The 21,342-nt window shown below is 42.5% G+C and overlaps 1 protein-coding gene across 1 annotated transcript in view; it reads left to right on the top strand.

Annotated features, from left to right (window-relative positions):
• RCL1 (RNA terminal phosphate cyclase like 1) overlaps nt 1-17,489 on the top strand; it is a 30,379-nt gene extending 12,890 nt beyond the window's left edge. The window contains exons 7-9 of the mRNA XM_063129281.1: nt 1,329-1,485; nt 6,730-6,833; nt 15,744-17,489. Of these exons, the coding sequence (XP_062985351.1) occupies nt 1,329-1,485; nt 6,730-6,833; nt 15,744-15,894 (412 nt within the window). The 3' untranslated portion in view covers nt 15,895-17,489. The remainder of the gene's footprint in view (nt 1-1,328; nt 1,486-6,729; nt 6,834-15,743) is intronic.
• The last annotated feature ends 3,853 nt before the right edge of the window (nt 17,490-21,342 follow it).

Genomic DNA, 21,342 nt, shown 5'->3' with positions numbered 1-21,342 from the left:
CTACTAACTACCAGCTGCCAGGATTATTTCTTAGCCCTACCTGGGGATGCCAGGGATTGAACTTGAGGCCTTCTGTATGCAAAGCAGATGCTCTGCCACTGTGCTACGGTCCTGTACTGTCCTCTTATTAAGCCAATTGGAAAGACTAGCGCTGCCTCTTAGCATGGTCTAGATGGCCCTTTTTCTCCTGAAGTTAAACGAGGAGCTGCAATCAAATTCCCAGGCCCATCCTCTGGCTTTTCAAGATCTTGGATTAAGGCTGCTTGCTTTCCTTTGTTGGCTTCCCAGGTGTATGCAGCTTCGCATGAGCTGGTTGGAGGGCAAAGCGAGAGCAATTCCTTGCTGAGTCCAATCAAGCTGCAAGTCAAGCCTGTGAGACAAATGTGGAGCAGGCAGGAACTTGACACAGTGGTAGAGTCCCTGCTTTGCATGCAGAAGGTCCCAGGTTCAATCTCTGGCATCTAAAGGCAGGGCTGGAAAAACTCCTGCGAAGATCCTGGAGAGCCACTACCAGTCAGTGTCCATATCAGGCTGGATATTTATTTATTTATTTATTTACAATATTTATATACCGCTCCATCTTGAAAATTTCAGAGTAGTGTACAAGATAAAATAAAAACAGAATAAAACACTTTAAAATAGATTTTAAAAGAAGCAAAATGTACAGTGAACCGTGGCTGGTCCTTAAGGAAAGGCTTCCTGGAATAACGTTTTCAGGAGGCGCCGGAAGGTATACAAAGTTGGTGCCTGCCTGACCTCCAGAGGCAGGGAGTTCCATAGGAGGGGGGCTACCATGCTGAAGGCTCTTCCCCTGATGGAATCCAGTCGGAGGATGACCTCAGTGACCGGGCAGGTTGGTAGGGGAGAAGGCGCTCTCTCAGGTATCCTGGTCCCAAGATTCTTTTTTAAAGGGGAGAGGCCCTAACTTAGTGGTAGAACTCATGCTCTGCATGCAGAAGGTCTCTGATTTCCAGTTATAAAAAGATCCTGTAGCAGGTGGCAGGAAAACTTCCGCTTGAGACCCACTGGCAATCAGAACAGACAATACTGGGCTCAAAGGATGCATAGTCTGACCACTGGTATGAGGCAGCTCCCTATGTTTCTAGATGAAAAGGAAGATTTCTCAGGTTCAGTAGGGCAGGAATGGGAGGGGGGCAATGTTTGGGGCTGGCTATTTGATATCCAAACGTCAATTTTACAACTAAGCGTAGGTGAAGCAGCCTTCTCATTGAGAGGAGAAGTGGACATCTTTATGGGAGAACTTACAAATATAGATAGAGATCTATAAAAGCCTTTTAACCCTTCCTCCCGCTCATCCTTTATTTCAGGTCTCCAGGTTTTGGGCTGTCTCTTGTGGCTGAGACGACAAACGGTACTTTCCTTAGTGCTGAGCTGGCCTCTAACCCCCAAGGAGAGGGTACAGCTGTCCTCCCAGAAGACCTTGGTACAAACTGTGCAAAGTTGCTACTGGAAGAGATTCACAGAGTAAGTGGCTGTTTTTCATGTCTCTTTAGAAGAAAGCAAGATAGTGCCTCACCCTTGGATCTCCCTGCGTGCAGTTTCACATATTACTTTGTTTTGTTTTTATTATTATTATTATTATTTATTTATATAGCACCATCGATGTACATGGTGCTGTACAGATAACACAGTAAATAGCAAGACCCTGCCGCATAGGCTTACAATCTAATAAAGTTGTGGTAAACAATAAGAAGGGAAGGAGAATGCAAACAGGCACAGGGAAGTGTAAACAGGCACCGGGAAGGGTGAAGCTAACAGTATAGAGTCAGAACAAACTCAAAGTTTAAAAGCTATAGGGAAAAGAAAAGTTTTTAGCTGTGTTTTAAAAGCTGTGATTGAGTTGGTAGTTCTCAGGTGTTCTGGAAGAGCATTCCAGGCATGAGGGGCAGCAGAGGAAAATGGACGAAGCCGAGCAAGGGAAGTAGAGACCCTTGGGCAGGCAAGAAGCATGGCATCAGAGGAGCGAAGAGCACGAGCGGGGCAATAGTGTGAGATGAGAGAGGAGAGATAGGCAGGAGCTAGACCGTGAAAAGCTTTGAAGGTCAACAGGAGAAGTTTGTATTGGATTCTGGAATGAATTGGGAGCCAATGAAGAGATTTCAGAAGCGGAGTGACATGGTCAGAGCGGCGGGCCAGGAAGATGATCTTAGCAGCAGAGTGGTGGACAGAGACCAGCGGACTGATGTGAGATGAGGGGAGGCCAGAGAGGAGGAGGTTGCAGTAGTCCAACCGAGAGATAACCAGTGCGTGAACGAGAGTCTTGGCAGAAGAGACAGACAAAAATGGTCGAATCCTGGCAATATTATACAGGAAGAAACGACAAGATTTAGCTACTGCCTCGATATGAGGAATAAAGGAGAGCGAGGAATCAAATATAAAGCCAAGGCTACGAGTTTCCTTGACTGGAGTAAGCGTGACATCGTTGACAGTAAGAGAGAATGAGAGGTGAGGAGAAGGTTTAGGAGGAAAAACAAGCAGTTCAGTTTTTGCCATATTGAGTTTCAAACGGCGATGAAGCAGCCAGGCTGAGATATCTGAAAGACATGCTGAGATACGATCGTGGACATCAGGAGAAAGTTCCGGAGATGAGAGGTATAGTTGTGTGTCATCGGCATACAGGTGATATTGGAGGCCATGAGATTGAATAAGCTTACCCAAGGGCAGCATGTATAGAGAAAACAGCAGCGGGCCAAGCACCGAGCCTTGCGGAACCCCTACTGAAAGGGGAAAGGAGGAGGACGAGCTGCCGTTAGCCGACACGCTGAAAGAGCGACCCTCTAGATAGGAGGCGAACCAGTTATAGACAGAGCCACAGAGTCCAAGGTCATGGAGGGAATCTAAGAGAAGATCGTGATCAACCGTGTCAAAGGCTGGAGTTAGATCAAGGAGAATAAGGACGGAATAATGGCCCTTAGACTTGGCAGTGAGAAGATCATTGGTGATCTTGGTAAGGGCTGTTTCAGTGGAATGCAAAGGACGGAATCCAGATTGAAAGGGATCCAGAGCAGAGTTACTAGAGAGAAAGTCAAGACAGCGAGAGTAGACCACACGTTCCAGAATCTTTGAGACAAGGGGCAACAGAGAGACAGGTCGGTAGTTAGACAGAGAAAGTCGATCAAGAGTGGGTTTTTTGAGAATGGGAGAGACAGTAGCATGTTTAAAAGCAGAGGGAAATGAGCCAGAGGACAGAGAAGAATTAATGATGTGAAGCAAGGACGGGAGGATAGCGGGGATAAGATTAATAAAGACGCGAGAGGGAATTGGATCACGGGAACAAGTGGAAGGCTTCGACGAGCGCAGTATTTTAGACAGTTCATCAGCTGAGACTGAGGGGAACGCCTCATTTTATATTTGCCACGTGCTTTCCTTATTCCATATAAATGGTCCAAGTGAAGCCCACTTTGAGCCCAAAGTGAAGCTATGTTGTGTATAATGCATTTTCCCCTACTGCAGCAAATCGTCTTTGTGCGAAATACGATTTTTCTTTAATAGGCAATTGGAACAAGTCTGTGGCTTTCAAAGCCTCGCTTGCTTGATTAGAAGTTCATTGCGGAAGGTTGTGGGCTGAAGCATCATTCCGTGCCTGCCGATGAGGCACCCACCAGTTAATGGGTTCCTGATCCATTAGTGCTTAAATTGAGCCACTGGATACTGTACTGGTTATATTGCTTCCTAATGAAAGCCAGAGAAACAGATGGGCCTTCTCTGTGCTGCCTAATGGGCTGTAAGGCTCAGTATAGAGGTGGAAAACCAGGGTCACTTCTTTCTATGTTTAGGCTGATTGCACTTGAGGTCAAGAAAATAGGTCCTGGGTCAGAATGGTTTGGGGTTGCAGAAAGGCATGTCCCTGTCAAACTACCTTATTTTGCTAACTTAGGCTGTAAGTTTATTTGTTTATTTATTTACACCATTTTTACTCCACTCTTCAGCCAAAAACATGCTCCCAGAGTTGCTTACAGTGATTAGTAATAAGACAGGCCCTCTCCTCAGGCTTATAGGCTAAAAGTCATGACACAAGAGGAAAAGGGATTGGGAGGGAGGAAGAAAAGAGCTAAGCAAAGGCACCAGTTCTTAGTTTCAACATTCTTATAGGCGTTCTTTCTGATGATTGTATACTCACTTATTTGAGAATAAGTACCATTGAATTCAATGGAGCTTACTTCTGAGTAAAGATGAATAGGTGATTGCTTTTGCACTATTACTCCTATGGCCCTAGAAATCTTCCTGGTGTGGCAAATGCTTGCTTGCAGTACGCAGCATTGTAGTGGATCAGTGGGAGGTAATAAAGCATATATTGCCTTTCACTCCTCTTTATAAAACTCATCCATGTACTCATTTATTTTAAAAGGGCTCTAGCTTTTGTTTTTCAGGTGTTTGTCAGAAAGAGCGTTTTTCTAATAGATACCCACCCCACCTGTCACCCTAGCAATTGGATTGGGGGAAGCTAGAAAATTCACATGTATTGAAATTTGAAGCTCTCTCATCAGGCAGTTCAAAGTGTTCTCTTTCTCAAGAGTGCATTTAAATCAGCAAGTTTATAGAGAATGAGGCATACTTATCAACGGAGGTCTATAAGTGGAGGAAACACTATCGGCTTGATGAAAGGAAAATCCTAGAGCGGCAGCTGTCAAACCACCTGACACTTCATTGAGTTGATACTGCTCCGGAGTTCAAAGGTTTGAGCCCAACTCATACAGTGGCCCTATTGGCACAGTTCAATAAGCCAGAATTCTATGTAATTCTGGTTCTGTGTGAATGAGCCAGTGTGCTAGTGTACGCTCCCGCTCTAAGTGGAAACAGCTGAATAAACCAAGGACCTTTCATCCATTGCTTGTTTAGCATGATGTGTGAGCTGGGAACTCTGGCCTGTCTCTCCCCAGGCAAGCCAGAGTCATAAGCTGAGGAAAAAAACCTGTCTAATGACTCTGGCTTGTCTGCAGAGAGGCAAGCCAGAGTTCGCAGTTTGCCTGTCACAAGAAATCAGGGGTACAAAAACTCAGTCCTGGGGTCCTGATCTGGCTCTTGGATTCCCCAAAAGGCCCATGTTCTCTTCCCCTGGCCCCAGACCCTTCCCTCAACCACCTGTTTGGAAGTTTCCTAGCCTTTCCCTCCATTCTGAGCATCTGAAATGCCTCTCCTAAAGCTCATTTACTAAAAGCAAGAGATTTAAGCTACAATATGTTGTTGTTGTTATTATTATTATTATTATTAAACTTTTTGGCCCTGCCCACCATGGGAATGCTTCCCCCTGAGCTTCTCTGAACTGGAATTTGAACCTCAGTCCAAAAGATACAAACCGTGGGCAATATACAAACCATGGGGAGAAGTTCCACCGTTTGTCTAGCCACTTATGCTTGCAGCAGGAACAATCAAACGGCATGCGCAGCATACTGGTTCATTCGCCATAAGCCAGAATCATTTTGAATTCTGGCTTATTTATATTGTGATGTGCAAACATCACCCTCAGATATACACACAGTACCACAGAGGCTCTGCTACCACTTAAGTCCTCTTATGCTGCAGACACATTCCTAATGAGAAATGTCTTCGACTCTGTGTAATAAAAATAAAAACAATTTAAAACATCCTTTATTTCTTAACTGAAACTCGCACTACTCCACAGTCCACACTGGGAATAAACTGTGTTATGTAGATAGGTTAGCATGTATGTATTTCCTCTGCTTGATCCAAAGTTCTTTAGAATATATGAAAGTCTTCAGGGAGACTCTTCTTTGCTGCCATGACAGGAGGAACACTATCAGACGTGGGGGTGGGACATTGTCCTCCTCCCTGGGCATAGCTAGACAGGGCGATATCAAGGTGATCGTCCCGGGATTGTTCCTGTGCATCCACATGATGCACAGGGCATCCCAGGAGCAGGGAGGGACAATCCTTCCCTTGGCCCAGGATATCACCCTACCAATAAATTCTGATTTTTTCCACGGTCTTGGGATGATCCTGAGACCGCGGAACATGTGGCCCGCCATCCCATTTTTGTCCCATTTCCTCGCAAGGAGCCGGGACCCGGGCACGGAGCTCCTCAGGAGCTCTGTGCCCATCGGGGGTGGGGTGGGGGGAACGGGAGGGTTGTTTTCTAAAAGAATTAACTCACATTTAGTGCAGGAGCGCTCCTGTGCTCCTCTCCAATTGAAAAAATATCAAAATGGCGGCTGCGACGTCCTCTTCCTCCTGGAATGTCACGTGCCATGTATAGATGAGGGGGACAATCTCGCGATCATAAAATTGCAAGATCATACCCCTCCAACCCCCTCATCTAGCCCTGCCCCTGCTTCTGACTGAGACGGCCCCGTAGTTATAATGCAAAGCTACGGAAGCGGGTTGCACAGGTCAAGTCGTTTGTGTGAAACAACTTGCCGCGTGGGTGCTGGCACACCAACGCAAGGCCTCCCATTCTGGGATTTGAGATGTTGTGGTGGAAATCGCTTGATTCATATAAAAGGTTTGCCACGCTGTTGAGTTTCAGGCAGCAATTGCAGGACTCTTTATGCAAATGGGTCCCTGTCCTCATTTCAAACTTTTTATTTTTGAGTTGGGTTTGTTTAAAACGTAGCAAAATGTGTGTGCCTGATCTTTTGAGCCTTGAAATGTGCGAGTGGCACTTTCCTGTTGTTTCCCTCCCTCTTCCCCTTTCTGCCTGCGTTATCTAGTTAGTGCAAAGCTTAATTATTAAAGTGTTTGCATTTGCAGGGAGGCTGTGTGGATTCAACAAACCAAAGTCTTGTCCTGCTCCTCATGACCCTTGGACAGCGGGATGTTTCCAAAGTTCTGTTAGGACCACTATCGCCTTACACGTAAGTCTCTTTTGTTCCCTTCTGAAAACTAATTACCAAGTCCTGTTCAATTTGCTAATTGCATTGAATACAGTTTTTTTGTTGTTGTCTTGAACTCTTTGTAGCTGCCAAAGGAAAGACTTATACTTATTTTTTAAAGTAACCTTTGGCAACTTGGCGCCCTCCAGATGTGCTGGGACTGCAACTCCCATAATTCCCAGCCAGCATGGCCATTGCTGGCTGGGAATTATGGGAATTGTATTCTCAACACAACTGGAAGTTGCCAGGTTGCCGAAGCCTGCTTTAAAGCATTCAGTGCTATATGTTACCTGTTGTCTATTTTCGTTTATGCTACCAGATGACTTCCTTACTCATCAATACTCATCAGAGTAATTAAACCTTCACACACAAACAAACACACACACACACACACACACACACTAGCTGTTTTCTACCTGGAATAACATCTTGACCCAGATACCTAGTAGCTGTGGCATAGAATAGCAAGTGTTTGGGGAAGTTACTGTTAAAAGGGAAACTGTTAGAGATCTACTTGGAGTTTGCAGTGTGTTTTCATGGGCAAGAGGATATGTGTGTATGTGTCTTTTTAAGCACTAGTGCAAAACTGTCCGTAAGAAGGGAAAGACCTTCTGTTTCTGTGGAAAGGGATGTGAATATTGGGATTCAGCTTATACTTCCTTTGTAACTAGCTTACTATTTCAGCCTTGGGGAAACAGCTTGGCTTTGTCTTTATGTGTTCTTCAGATTGCATGCCAATTGTTATATTCATTGGGGAATAGTATTAAAACAACTAGACTGTGAACTGTCCTTTTTCGGTTATCATGGTACCGGTGCTGTATATGTGAAAGGTACAGTACTGTGATAACTGAAGAATGATGGTGCCATCACAATGAGATGTAATATACTGGAAAACTATTGCTGACCATTGGCATCCGATCTTGGAAGCCAAGCAGGAAATCTCAGGATGGTATGATAAGTGAGAGAGCTTATGCATTATGCTGATGGATGGTAATCAAGCAATTCTCAAAAATGGCTTCCAGTAGACTTGTGCAAAGGATTGTAATTCTCTTGGTAATAAAGATTACCAAGTGGTATTTAATTGGATATTAAACCAATGAACAGTAGTATTTCCCAAAGTGTCATGATCCTACTGGAATTACTACAAGGGTGGAATGGAGTTGTACATTCAGGTTTCAAATGAACAACACGTCATGAGAAACATATATTTGAAAGTTTACCATATCAGCATAATAATTCTTGTGTTTTATATTCTTGCAGTGTTGATTCTATTCTAACCAGTAAAAGGCTTCTGCTTATCCACTTTGATATTCCCTATACAAAAATTAGGGTCAACTTGCCTTACCTGGGACGAGGCATTTTTGACCTGAGAGCTCCCATTTAATCATTATATAAAAGTGCGGCCAAAGTCCTGTATCTGCACTTCTGCAAGCCAATACACCATGCAAATAATAGTCCTTTAAAAAAAAGTAAAAGAAAAGAACTTTGCCTGCAAAGCAGAACTTGGATTTCTTTTTTGCTGTTTAGCATGCAGAAACTATAGCTCCATTTTGTTGAGGACTGCCAAGACAAAAGAACATGACAGACATACTAGGCCTGTTCAAACAACACGTTAAGCCATAGTTACGCCGCTAACCCTTTTGCAGCAAGTGGTAAGTGGGTGTGTTTAAGCCGTGCTAATGAAGCCACCATGGTTAGGAATGGTTCACATGGCACACTATGCCATACTGTTTAGCTCAAAATGCATAAACGTCATGGTTTAGCATGTTGCCTGAACAGGGTTATCGCCTATGATCATATGAATATAAAATGAGTTGGAAGGAAGACAACATGAGCCTGTCATGGGTGTGTTTACTGTAGTCCAGGGGTGAGCAGAAAGTAGATCTCCAGGTGTTTTGGACTTCAACTCCCAGCATTCCTGACCATTGACCATGCTGGCAGGGGCTTCTGGGAATCAAAGTCCCAAACATCTGGGGATCTACCTTCTGTCCACCTCTGCTCTAGTCCCTGCACAAAGTGACCTGTTATAGTTGCCAACTAACCCTTCCTCTGATCCTAAAAGCCATAGGTTATAAGCCATTTTTATAGTTAGGAAGAGAAGAAAGTAAGAAGGCAAAGTGTTTCAACTCTGATGAGAACTTTACTGTTGTTTGCTTCCAGCCGAAAACTGTCGCCAGACCTTACATGGCTTCAGATAGAAGCTGCCTCATGACCTGCCCACAACTGCCTATGATTTTATTTATTTACAAAACTGATAAACCACTATATCTTTTTAAAAAATGGTTTCCAACCTGTGAACAGTAAAGAAGAAAAATCAAAATACGAAAAGAAAACATTTAAAATCAAATTATACAATAAGCTCAGGGCTAGTCATTCAGGAAATGGTTGTTTAGATAAAAATGTTTTTAGCAGATGCCAGAACCCAAGCAATGTTTTAGCACTTGCCTTAACATCAACTGGCAGGGAATTCCACGGAGAAGAAGGCAATACACTGAAAGTTCTACTCAGAGTGGACTCCAAACAGAGCGCCTCATCTGATGACCTTGGTGACCAGACAGGTTGATAAGGGGGAAGGCAGTCTCTCAGATGCACTGGCCCCAAGTTGTTTAGGACTTTATACATAATAACAGGACCTTAAACCTGGCCTGGTAGCAGGCAGATCTGTGCAGTTCTCTCAGCAAAGGGATCCTGTATGGACTCACCCTGTCCTATAGATCAATTTATAGGGTCACAAAAATTGGGGTCATGGGCAGGGTCTCTGATCTGTGATAAGTGAAGAAGACCTGACCTATGCGGTTTTTGAAAATAAAACCTGACAACATCTGTGTTCTGCACTTGTTGTAAGAGTTGCATCTTTTACACATGTTTTTCCTTTCTATATATTTTTAATAAATAATGCAACCTTATGTCAGATTATACAGATATTTCCATTGTACAATCGTTCATATTATTATTCCAATCAACTAATAATTTTTGTATAGCCTTGTAATGTTACATAGTCAACCCTCCTTACAACATTCCCAATAAATCATGAGGTTGTACCTTGTCCTGCACTTCATTATCCTCAAACATAACAAAACTAAGCCATTTTTCAATGAAGCATTTGTTCCCTTGTCTACCCTCTCTAATTCTATCGATTTCAGTATACATTCCAGTTTTTAAACAAAATATTTTTTAGCTGTACACCCAAAAGTGTGGTTTGCAGATGAGACAAACACTTGCTAGAAACGGCAAATGTCATAAAGGAAGACTCTTCAAAGAGGCAGGCTTGGCTTCAGCTGCCCCTCAAGTGTACCTTTCGCTCAAACAACTGGATTTGCTGCCACATAAGGCACGGAAAGACTGCTTACAAACTCGCCCTTTCTAAAGCGAAAGTGCAAGTTCCCAGGATTTCACGTTATGCAATTACAGCCACAGCTATTTCTACATTCCTTGAGAGGAAAATTAATGATATTGCAAGCGAGTTCAACAGAACAAGCTATTCTACAAATAAAACAAATTGGAGCACAGCTTACATTTTTGAGGGAAATGTTGGCCACATTGTGATCAATATCCCTCTTTGCTGCCCTCTGCTGCCTGGTAAGGGATTCCTAACAGATGCTAACATGCTGCTGTTACAGTTTGTTTATTTTGTCATCTCTTCTGTATCCTAATGCTGGCATGGGCCTAGTTTTATGTTTCCTAGCCGGCAGCAGCAGTAATGGGTCGGAGAACCTGCTCAGCTCTCTTTTTGACCAATACTCCCTATCAAATATCTTGCTTTGTGGCTGCTAGCATATGGCAGAGGTTGGCAACCTGGTGCTCTCCATATGTTTTTGACTACAGCTCCCATAATGCTTCATCATTATCCATACTGGCCAGAGCTTATAGGAGATGCAATCGAAATCATCTGGGGGCACCTGCTTGCTTGCCCTCGCCATATAACAAGATCTTTCACACCTGTTAGCTTTTCCCCACCTCTGCTTTCTTCTCCCAGGACTGACAAAAGGTAACCAAGATGCACTGCTGTTTCAAAGCATTGAGCACTTCCTGGCTATTCTCAGTGCCACCTATAGTGCAGCCATCTGCCTGAGCCTTGCAATTACAGTGGTTTATTCTCTGCAATTTTAAGTACATGGAAATAGCCTCTGAAAAGTTTAGGTACACTGTGCAGTCAGACATCTGATGTAGAATCTGATTCTCTAGAATCTTATTTGTCCTTACCTTTTCTTTTCTGTTTTAAAGAAGAGAAGTTTCTGGCCTTGATGTATATTTAACAACTTGAAGAAGAATGTGTTAAAAGGCTCTGGTAGTCCTGCATGGTTACCTGCTCTTCTCTTATGGCTCCTGCAATAACACACACTCTCTCCCCTTCCCTCCTTTTCCCATATTTCTCATTTTCTGCCTTTGCTAAAAACACACACACAACTATTTCCCATTCAAATATCAGGTTTAGAATGAAACATGCAGATAAGCCGTGCTTATGCAAAGCCCTCACTTTCCCCAATTTTCATAATTTATTTCAAGCTTTGATCTTGGGTCTTGTTTGCTTGTTTTAATCTTTATAAAGAAATGCTTATTTTCTTGGGATTGGGGGGGGGGGGGCGGTGGTGCAGAATATGAATGGCCCTGCCTATTTAGCTTGCTAAGTACAGGCAAACTGAGAGCTTCCTCTTCTCCTGGGTTCTAGTCACGAACGTAAATACTTTTATTGGTGAGAAAGGCAGAGAACTTGGGTTATGAGGGCTGCCTGTCCCGTTTCCTGACAATCCCCTTCTCCAGTCTGGGCCTGTTTGCTTATTGCTGCTATGGGAAATCACGTGTCTATGGAATAGCTGAAGGGGAAGGGAATTGTGCTTCCTTTTTTAGGCTGCTAGTCTGTTTGAATGGTGTGAGAGGTCTGCCATGCAGGCAGGCATTCTGGCTGCTCCTCAAAGGGAATAGGTAGGCGTGCTTTTACATAACATGGAAGCCTGGCACTCAGCACCACCCTGAGTTCTGCCCTAGGCGCCTTACTCAGACATGCACTGGAAGAAAGTATCCCAGATCGTTTGCTGCAAACCTTTCTCTGGACGCCTTTCATCTCTTTATACCAAGTCTTTTATCTCCTCTTGCCTTATAAGTCCAATTGTCAAGGTTTTTTAAAAATGAGTTCCATGCTGTGCTTTTGTTTCTATTGCAATTTCCTCATCCTGGGATTTTGGAAGGATTTGAATCTCTGGGCAGCCCATGCCTCTGTTTGAGTATTTCCACCCTCTGGGTATATATAGCTTTGTGAAGCTGAAACAGTTAACTGTCTTTCCCTCACACCACCCTCTTTTATATCCTGCTAACAAATAGGCTGGGCTTCGCATGGGTTGGAAAACGGCTTAGTTTTCAAGCAAACTTGTACAGCTGTCAGAATTGGACACATTGTGCATGCCCTGTCTGAGTGACACTATGGCTGCTGGCATCCCTAAGCATGGCCCCTGTGATGGCGCAGCTTTATAGCCCTCTAAGAGAGGGGACTGCCCACTCCGTTTCCCTACGGCAGCTGGGAAGGCTCAAGCATATAAGTCTCTTCTGCCTGCTAATCTTCCCTGGCTTCAAACTGTATGGACTATAAAGCTAAGTGCTGGTCAGGGACGTCTGTTACCTAGTGGCTAAAGGTGTTACTGCAGGCTTCAACCACATGGACAACTTAAAATTAAAGTGTTTCCGAAACAAAATAAAATATACACCCACTAGGGTCCCCTTACTGTGCACACCAACTTCCAAGGTTACATGGCCTTGGAACTATGACACTAATGGATAGACAGACACAAATCTTTTATTATTATTACAGATATTTATTTGATTTTACAGTAAGTAGTTCCTAAAGACATGTTTTTTAAAAAAACCTTGGGATATCAGTATAGGAATTGAGGCCCCGAAAGCATGGTCCGAATAGCATCATGCTCCAGGCTGCTAATCAGATCAGAAATTGGGGTGATGCATGTACTAGTGCGCCACAAGTGTGTGTGTATGTGTGTGTAGTAAATGGAGGGGAATCTACAATCATAACCTCTGTAGGCAAGCAAGCACCATCAGAATACGTAAGATGTAATTCATACAGGTGTAGTGATGCTTAACTCTTCCAGCAGCATGTAATTGCTTCTGATAAGCACTACTGCCTGATTTTTAATTTCATCCAGCATGACATGAATGCCAGTGATATGTCCACACAATATGGTATTTGTTCACAAGCCCTTACTCTGCCATAAGCTGCAATCCTATGCACACCTCTCTTGATATAAAGTCGCAGACAGGTTACATTCAAACCTGTGTTGTAAGGTAAGAATGAATGATTTCTGAAAGGAGAAGGTTTCTTGAGCAGCTCTTAGTAAAATCTTCTCACAGTCTAGGTTCTCAAACTATGGAATGGAAATACACACACCTTACTGTGGAGTTTCAAGACACAAGTGCTTGAAACTCTATGTGCCAGTCTTGAATTTGTTTTATTTAATTTATGTTAATTGGTTAATTCTACTTACATCCTACCTTTTTTACTCTTGCAAGGAATCCAACATGAGTCACATGGTCTTATTTACCTCCATTTAATCCTCACAACAGCAACCCGGTGAGGTTGGTTAAGCTGAGAGTCAGTGACTGGCCCAAATCAACCAGTGAGTTTCATGGCTGAATGGGAACTAGAACCCAGATCTCCTGAGTCTAACCGCTACACCACACTGGCTCTCAGCTTGGGGCTTACCTGAACACACAACTGTTCATGCAAGTGGTATTACTCATATATGAGTGGTGTAATGCCACAGATAATTGAGCTGGTTGCTGCCTGAGCAGGGTACACTTGACAAGCTGTCCTCTTTTGCATTTGGCCAGCCCGCTTTTGATGGAGTCAAAAAACCTGCAATGAGAGTGACAATAGTTGCTTTTTCTCTTACTTACACACTCACTTTTCCCCATGCAGGAATTTTCCTGTGTTTAACTTCTAGGTTAACTGTTTCTTTTCTGGTTATATACATATTGTAAATTAATCTTTTGATTAATAACTGTCTGAAGAAAATAGCCACTCCATTCTCCTCAAGTGTGCACTGGGAATGTGTGGAAAGTTGATTTAATGAACATGGTGTGACTAATTATTTATGTTGTAGAGATCCCCAAACAACATATATTGCTTTTTAAAACAATACTAACACCCCCACCAAAAAAAAAAAGTTGGCTCTGTAGGAATATATCCAAGTATTCTTGGAACTTCCAATGGTAACTAAATCAGTTTTAACTAAAGTGGTATTTCCAGCCATACCAACAAAATGGTACTAATAGAAATGCACCCACTTTTTGCCTTTCATTTGATCATTTTTGTGGCAAGGTTAATAGCATCTAATTTTCCTTCCAATTCATGTTTGCATATTGTGTGCCTTTCAAAAATACAGCAGAAAGCAAGTATGCATTCATATTTTTGCTCTCTACTTACCATCAGTGAACTTCTGTATATTGATCTTAGATATAAGGTATGTAATGAGATACAAAGTGGTAGTTTTGCCCCTTTCAGGACTCCTAAATATAGATCAGTATGTATTTATTGATTTAGAGTTGCAGTCGAGTGCATGTTTACTCAGAAATAAACACACTGAGTTCAGAGGGGCGTAGTCCCATGTAAAGTATGTATAGGATTGCAGCCTTAAACAAATGTTGAATAACTGATAACTATTGCATGATAATTGTTGGAAGCAGTAAAGAGAATTGTGAAAGAAGATTTATTATGTAATATTGACCCTTATGAAATGTTTTGATTAGTTTAGTATTGTAAATTAATTTGTGTGTGTGAGTGTAGATATAGAGGGCAGTCCCACTGAATCTGTTGTGCAAGCGGGACCCACAAAACTAACCCTGGAAACAACCAGAAACACTTGTTTCTGGATATGGAAGCTCCGTTGACCTGGCCCATTCCGGAACTGAGCAGTTTCATTCATTTCAGGTGGGTTTTAGAGCTGCTAGCTCCCTTTTGAGCTAGTGGTGGATACCACCATAGATATTTAATATGATGTAACATAATAGTTTTCTAATTTAATATTAGCACACTTCTATTTCTACAATTTATATTTATCTAGAATTGCAGCACAGGACTGGGAAATAAAGAGTGGAAGTACTGCATTACTTGAATATATATAATACTTTAAACTTTGCTGAAATTGCTTGATTTGAAACACTGAACATTTTAGATTGTTTTCATGCCCCAGAAAATAACGTTCTGGAATCTGTAGAACAAAGTCCATTTAGATTTTTAAAGCAATCTTCAGATGTTTGTTGGTAAATGCTTTTCAGCTCTAACAGCCTGTTGTCCTAACTAAATGAAAATTTTAATTGCAACATGTATATTTTTTTTGTCTTTTGTTTCTGCACCTTCTGCATATCATGTTGAGAAATTGTGGGAAAGTAACAAACGTTATATTTACTGACAGATTTTTATTTAAGAAACTTCCTATGGAAACTTTATGTGATCCCAACGCAATTCAAAAAGTAAAACCATCTTAAAATACAATAAAGCCAATCAAGAAAACAGCAATAAAACAATAAAACATTGCATTAAAATAAGCAAGGGCAGCTGGTAATGCTAGCAGTCAGGAAAATGCCCACACAGATATCTTTTTAGTTGTTGGTGGGATCACTCCCTACTAGAAGCCAGCCTGATCTCGATGGAAATGTCATTCCGCTTGGTGGGTGCCACAGCAGAGAAGGTCCTCCTCTGCACCACACCCCAAGTGAACATCAGTAGGCCGTGATATGGTAAGCAAGACCTCTCCCACAGAACATAGCAACCAGGGCGGCCTGTTGTCATATATTAGACCCCAAATCCTGTCTTTGTTAACTATAACATAGGTTGAGGTGTTTATACTGATGTTTTCTTCCCCCCCCCTTTTTTTTTTTTTTTAGGATTGAGTTCCTGCGGCATTTGAGAAGTTATTTCCAGGTTATGTTTAAAATTGAAACCAAATCATTTGAAGAAGAACGCAAAGGCGGTGATAAAGTCTTAATGACATGTGTTGGCGTTGGTTTTTCCAACCTTAGCAAAACAGTAAAATGATGATGTGCCTGTGGATTTCAATTAAAAGCACCTTGATAATTAAGTACCATTTTGTTACATATAAAATATTCTGTTGAGAAACTTTTAACCAACTTCACTTTGCACTCAGAAAAAATGTTGATTTTGCGTATGCATCTGAATTCTATCTGCTCTGTAAAGCAGTGTTTGCTATGTTTTGTCAAAATAATTACTCTGAAAGATTATGTAAAAGAATCCTCATTGAACTGAAGAGCTATGATGTAAAATGTTTGGCCTAATGAGTAAATAATTTTAGTAGAACATCCTTCCAAGTGATTATGGTGAACACTGTGCATTCCAAGTACAAAATGTATTCCATAATCTGCCACTCGGCTGCTTTTCTTCTGAATGCAGCTTGTCCATTGTCAGCTGCAGTCATAAATATGCTTCCTCTACATTTTTATTAGGCATCGGCTGCAAAACAAAACTTTAGTTTTAATTTTCTACACTAGTAATCTTTCCTGCTTGTATTAATTACTCTTGGAACATCTTTATTTAGCTCCTTTTTTTGGGGGGGGGGTGTTAAGCAGAAGAGCCTTCCTCTTCATTTCATGGCAAAATGCACCGGAGAGGATGATCTGTAAGACTTATGTGCATCATAGATTGTGTGAGAAATCAACTGGTTGTGCTGAATGAAGTACTTCTATCTAGCTATATCTCCTTCTTCCCCTTCCCCTTGGCCAGTGCTGATCTAAGCATCTAGTCTCCCAATCATTATGCTTACGAATCGATGCTCTTGTATGCTGCTTGATAGTGCCATAACTTATCCCTGGTCACACACAATGACAACTATAACATCTGGCGCAAAAGCTGAGGATTAAAAGAATGGTTCTGCTGTCTAGCAATGGACAAACTCTATGGTATCAGAGCCTGCCTTCCCATGAAACGTGGTGAAGGCCCTGCTTCAGGAGTTAATTATATATTCACCCCTACTGCCTGGAGACTCACACTGTTGGTGCCTCTTGGTGGGTGCTCTAGAAAGCCTGGCTGGCTGCTCTCCCACTGCGGCATTTGCTGCATGGGAGAGTGGAGCTGACAGGGCTCTCTAAAGCTGCTGCCCAGCCCAGAGGCAGAACAGTCAGTGTTCCAGTGAGCCCCAGTTGCCCTATTCTCCTGCTGTGGCAAATGCTCTGGGAAGGGCAGACTCTCTGAGGAGCCATGTTGGCTGTAAAAAGCAGCTGATTCGGCCAGACCCAAATGCCTGTCTCTTAGGAATCTTCAGGGAGCGCTCCTGGAGATCGTAGTGTGCAGCAGTGGTCTGTAAGTGGAAGACGTTGTCACCTGGACTCTTCATTAAAGTATGTGAATGAGGTAATGTGATTGCACAATAAAAGCACCCCTTGGCCCAGCATTGCAATACACGAATAAAGGCTTTTTGAGGACCGATGAATATATTCAAACTCAACAACAGTTGCTTTTTCCCTTATTCAAGTTGCTGATTCTTCTCAGGAAAGACATCTGAAATGGGATTGTTCCAGAACCAATTACAGTAGCTAATTGATTAGTCTATTAAAGTCAAAAGGTGTTTTGTTTTCCTGCAAGACTGCTTGTTTATAATAAATAACATTTCATTTCAATGTCCCTTGCCTTGAAATTCATGAGATTTCACCTATGCCCTCTGTTTGAGACTGCATGACCGGTTTGATTTCATGCTTTATAAAACAGTTATGCTCAAAGATTCCAGTTGTATGTCAGAAATTAGACTGAGCCATTCATAGCAAACAATTCTCCAGAGTCAAAGAAGAAAATACTTTGGTGGTGGCAAAGTACCCTTCAGCCTGACCAATAGGTCAGTGCTGGTTTGGACAAATTGTGCTGCTTACTGACAAAATTCAACTTGTGCTACTGTGGCTTCCAGCATGTGCCTGTGACCATTTTGAAAATTGAACCCATGGTGGAGGGTTGCTACGGTTTCTTGCGTAGTCTAAACCAGGTGGCACAGGTTGAGGGTTGAACAACCCTCAACCCTACAACAGACCATAGGTTATTTGGGGTTGTTTAAGCCTCAAACAACCCCTGCCAGCCAGGTTCGAATGACAAACCAAACTAGGCCGACCTCCCACTGGGGATTGAATATTCAAAATAGCCATCAGCACACACAACAACCCTTCTGCAGTGATTGTGTGAACCCAGTCAATATGTTGTAAAAGTCATACCTTCTGCTGCACCTCTTATCTGCAAGCAACAGGGTCTTTTACTTGGTTCACTGTAGGATGTAATGGCAAGCTTCTTTGCCTGGTCTATACTTCTGATTACTGTCTTCAGGACCATGAATTGCTTATTTGGAAAGGGTTTGTGCATGTAAGAGGCCAACCCATGTTATAGGGTTGCCTCTCCAAAATTCTGTTCCCAGTTCATTAACTTTGTTCCATTTTTAGGATAAGAGTTCAATTCTAGCTAGAGCAGATAACTGAACAGGAGATACCTTTTGCCCAGTTAAATTGCCAGCTGCCTATTTAATCAGAAAAAGGCTAATGTTGTTAAAGTGGTAACTGGGGAAAAAATGAGGAAAGGGTTGAAAATGCCTTGCCCTCTGTAACTTCATTGTGGTACATTGCCAAAGGGGTATTGTAGCAACCAGTTGGTTTAAGAGGGTTAAAAGGCCACGAACTTGGAATACAGACCCAGTTAAAATGCCCCCACCATGCCAACCTCCATCCCAAATTTGCATACTGTGTCAGACAAAAGAGCAACAGTACGCTGCAGGACAAGGCAGCAAAACTATAATGGGCATAGTGGGAAATGTGCTTGTTTTGGAAATTCTGCCTATGGATGAGACTTGCTGATTGTAACTCAAAATCTTTATTACATAGCTCCAGAAACCTAAAGCAATCAGGTGGATTAGCCAGACCAAAGTACTGATTACATTGTCCTCTGCAGGTAAATATATCGGGTGGGGGGGGGGGGGAAATGCTTGCATTGCTTCTGGTCAAGTTTAGACACCCAGCAGTCTCTGGAGCTCACTTAAGATGGAACTATGCCTTATAGGTAGCTCTATAATAGTTTCACCCCACCCTGACCGCCCCAAGACTTATTTGTAAAGCAGTTGCTAGTGCTCTCAGGTTTAGTGGCAGAAAATGTGGTTTTTATCATGCTATCACCCTGCCTCATTCACTTAATTGGGCAGGGGTGGGGACGATGACATAGGGTTGTTTTCCTATCATAACTGGTCTATGTTTTCCCACTGCTGCTTCTGTCTTTTTTTATTACTGCAGAAAATCCATTAAGGAGAAAAGATAGAATATTGCCACAGTGTCTTTTATTTGGTAGCACAGGATCCTACCTTCTGGAAGCGCCCAAGGAGAGAGGCTGACCACTCTTTCCATCTCAACTGTTTATCCACTCAAAATGACACACACACCCTCCGGCATACCACCACAACATATCTTTTATCTCTTGAAGAAAAGGCAGCTTTGATAGGGGAGTGATAAGTGTGCTCCCCTTCCCCATTTGTCCTCTGCTCAATTTGAAGTAGCTGCTTTCATCAAAGAAAGCCCTCAGGAAAACAACAACAACAACAGTAAGATGCGTGTAGCTTTTGCTTTCACAAAAAACTCGCAAACCTGTTTTCAAGCCTGAAATGTGTTTCTATAGTCCAAACCAGATGTGGCAATAGAGAAATGTGAATATATCTTTGTCTCTACACTTTCTGAATAGCATTCATAAGGGTCCAATCCAGATTGGGCTGGTAGCAGAGGAGGATGTTTCCCCAGCACAATTTCCTAATAAACGCCCTGAAGCTGCTGTTTTCACCACTGCCTGAAGAACACACACACACACTCTTACATTCATGTTTTTCTACCACTGCATAAAAGGTTTTGCTGGTGTGTGTGATTTTATCAGGCAAAATAGTGCGGAAAGAAAGGGTGACCCTGGACCACACTCCCAATACAGTTCACACGTATCCCTCCCAAGCTATTTGAAAAGGGAATGAGACAGAGAAGCATCCATGTAACTCTGTCATCTCATATAGTTTGGCTCTAATGATAATACTCTCGTACTGCCATGCTGTAAAAAAAATTAAAAATCCAGAAGTATGTGAAATTTCATTTATTAGTGTCTCTTGCAATTGTCTACTCTTAACAAGGCATTCCCTATATTCCTATGAAAGGATTTTGCAAGCCAACAGGGGATTTCCCCATGTACCCTATTAATGTTATTATACTTAGCTCCACCCATCACCCTCTGCACCATTAGGAACGGTTAACAAAAAGGTTGGCATTGATTAACATAAACGTGTTGATTCATTCCTCTATTGCTAAACAAGGGGATTACATGTTTGTTTGTTTTAGAACAGCACCATTTTAGTTACTCTGAAAGAGGCTTTCTGGTTGACATACAGGGCCGGGCAAAGCTGGTAGTAGGCCCAGGCCAGATGGGAAATGTAGGCCCCATTTCAAACTGCTCATTAAGTATTTTTTAATCAGTTCTAAAGACTTATGAACTAGAATGATTTATAAAAAAAGGTAATGGCAAACATTTTTATTCAAGATGTATATAAAACATCACTTCTTCACATTCAGAAATGCTTTAAGTGCTTTTCTTTGGGTAAAATCAAGCAACTTTGCCCAGGTGGACTCGGAGTAGGTCCCCTCAAAATCATAGGTCCATGCCAACTGGCCCCACTGCCCCCCCCCTCTGCCCAGCCCTGTTGACATATGGCTAGCTGCAGTAACGGGGGTCTACGCAGCTCCTCTTCATGCACTCATGAATGTGTCAGAGGGCAGCAGGATGCTTACTGGCTACACCACACGCATGTTAGCCACACACCCTGCCGGCTGCATGTTCAGCATTAGTGTGAAGATACCATAGGAGATAGAATCCCAGCATTGGAAGGCATCCTAACAGTCCTCTAGTCGAATCCCCTGTTCAATGCAGAATCTGCCTAGCAGAATACAACTACTTGTAGTGCTCCTCTATGTGAGGGAGAATGCTGGGATATTTCCCCCCTAAAATGTACTAAATTGTACTAAATCATGTAAAGAAGCCCTTTCAAATCTTTGAGGGCTGCCCTTAATTAAATTGGTAGCTTTGCTAATGTAACCCCAGCCATGCTACTTGCAAACTAGCAGTTAATCCTACCCACACATCTGAATGAGGAAAATCAATGAACAAAAGATTAAACCACATTAAACATCAATAATCAAACCCAGCAAAATAATGGCAATCCCAATGAGCCCTTCAGGGAAGTGCCTGAAATTTCTATTAACAGATTGACAAAAAACAAGCCGGAATCTAATAGCTGGTTGATAGCTACTCACAGCATTATCTCACAAATCACAACCCATTGGACTCCAGCTCTGTAGCAACCACCCAAACCTGGTCTGTAGGGTGGGTTCTGGCTACATTAGAACAGCTTTCTTAGCTCCTCAGCAAGCAAAGCAACTACTGGTCCAGGCAGGATCAGCAATCTCTCCTTAAAGAAGACTA

This window comes from Elgaria multicarinata, chromosome 6 (genome assembly GCF_023053635.1).
Source record: "Elgaria multicarinata webbii isolate HBS135686 ecotype San Diego chromosome 6, rElgMul1.1.pri, whole genome shotgun sequence".
NCBI classification, from domain to species: Eukaryota; Metazoa; Chordata; class Lepidosauria; order Squamata; family Anguidae; genus Elgaria; species Elgaria multicarinata.
This window is presented reverse-complemented; position numbering and strand designations above follow the sequence as displayed.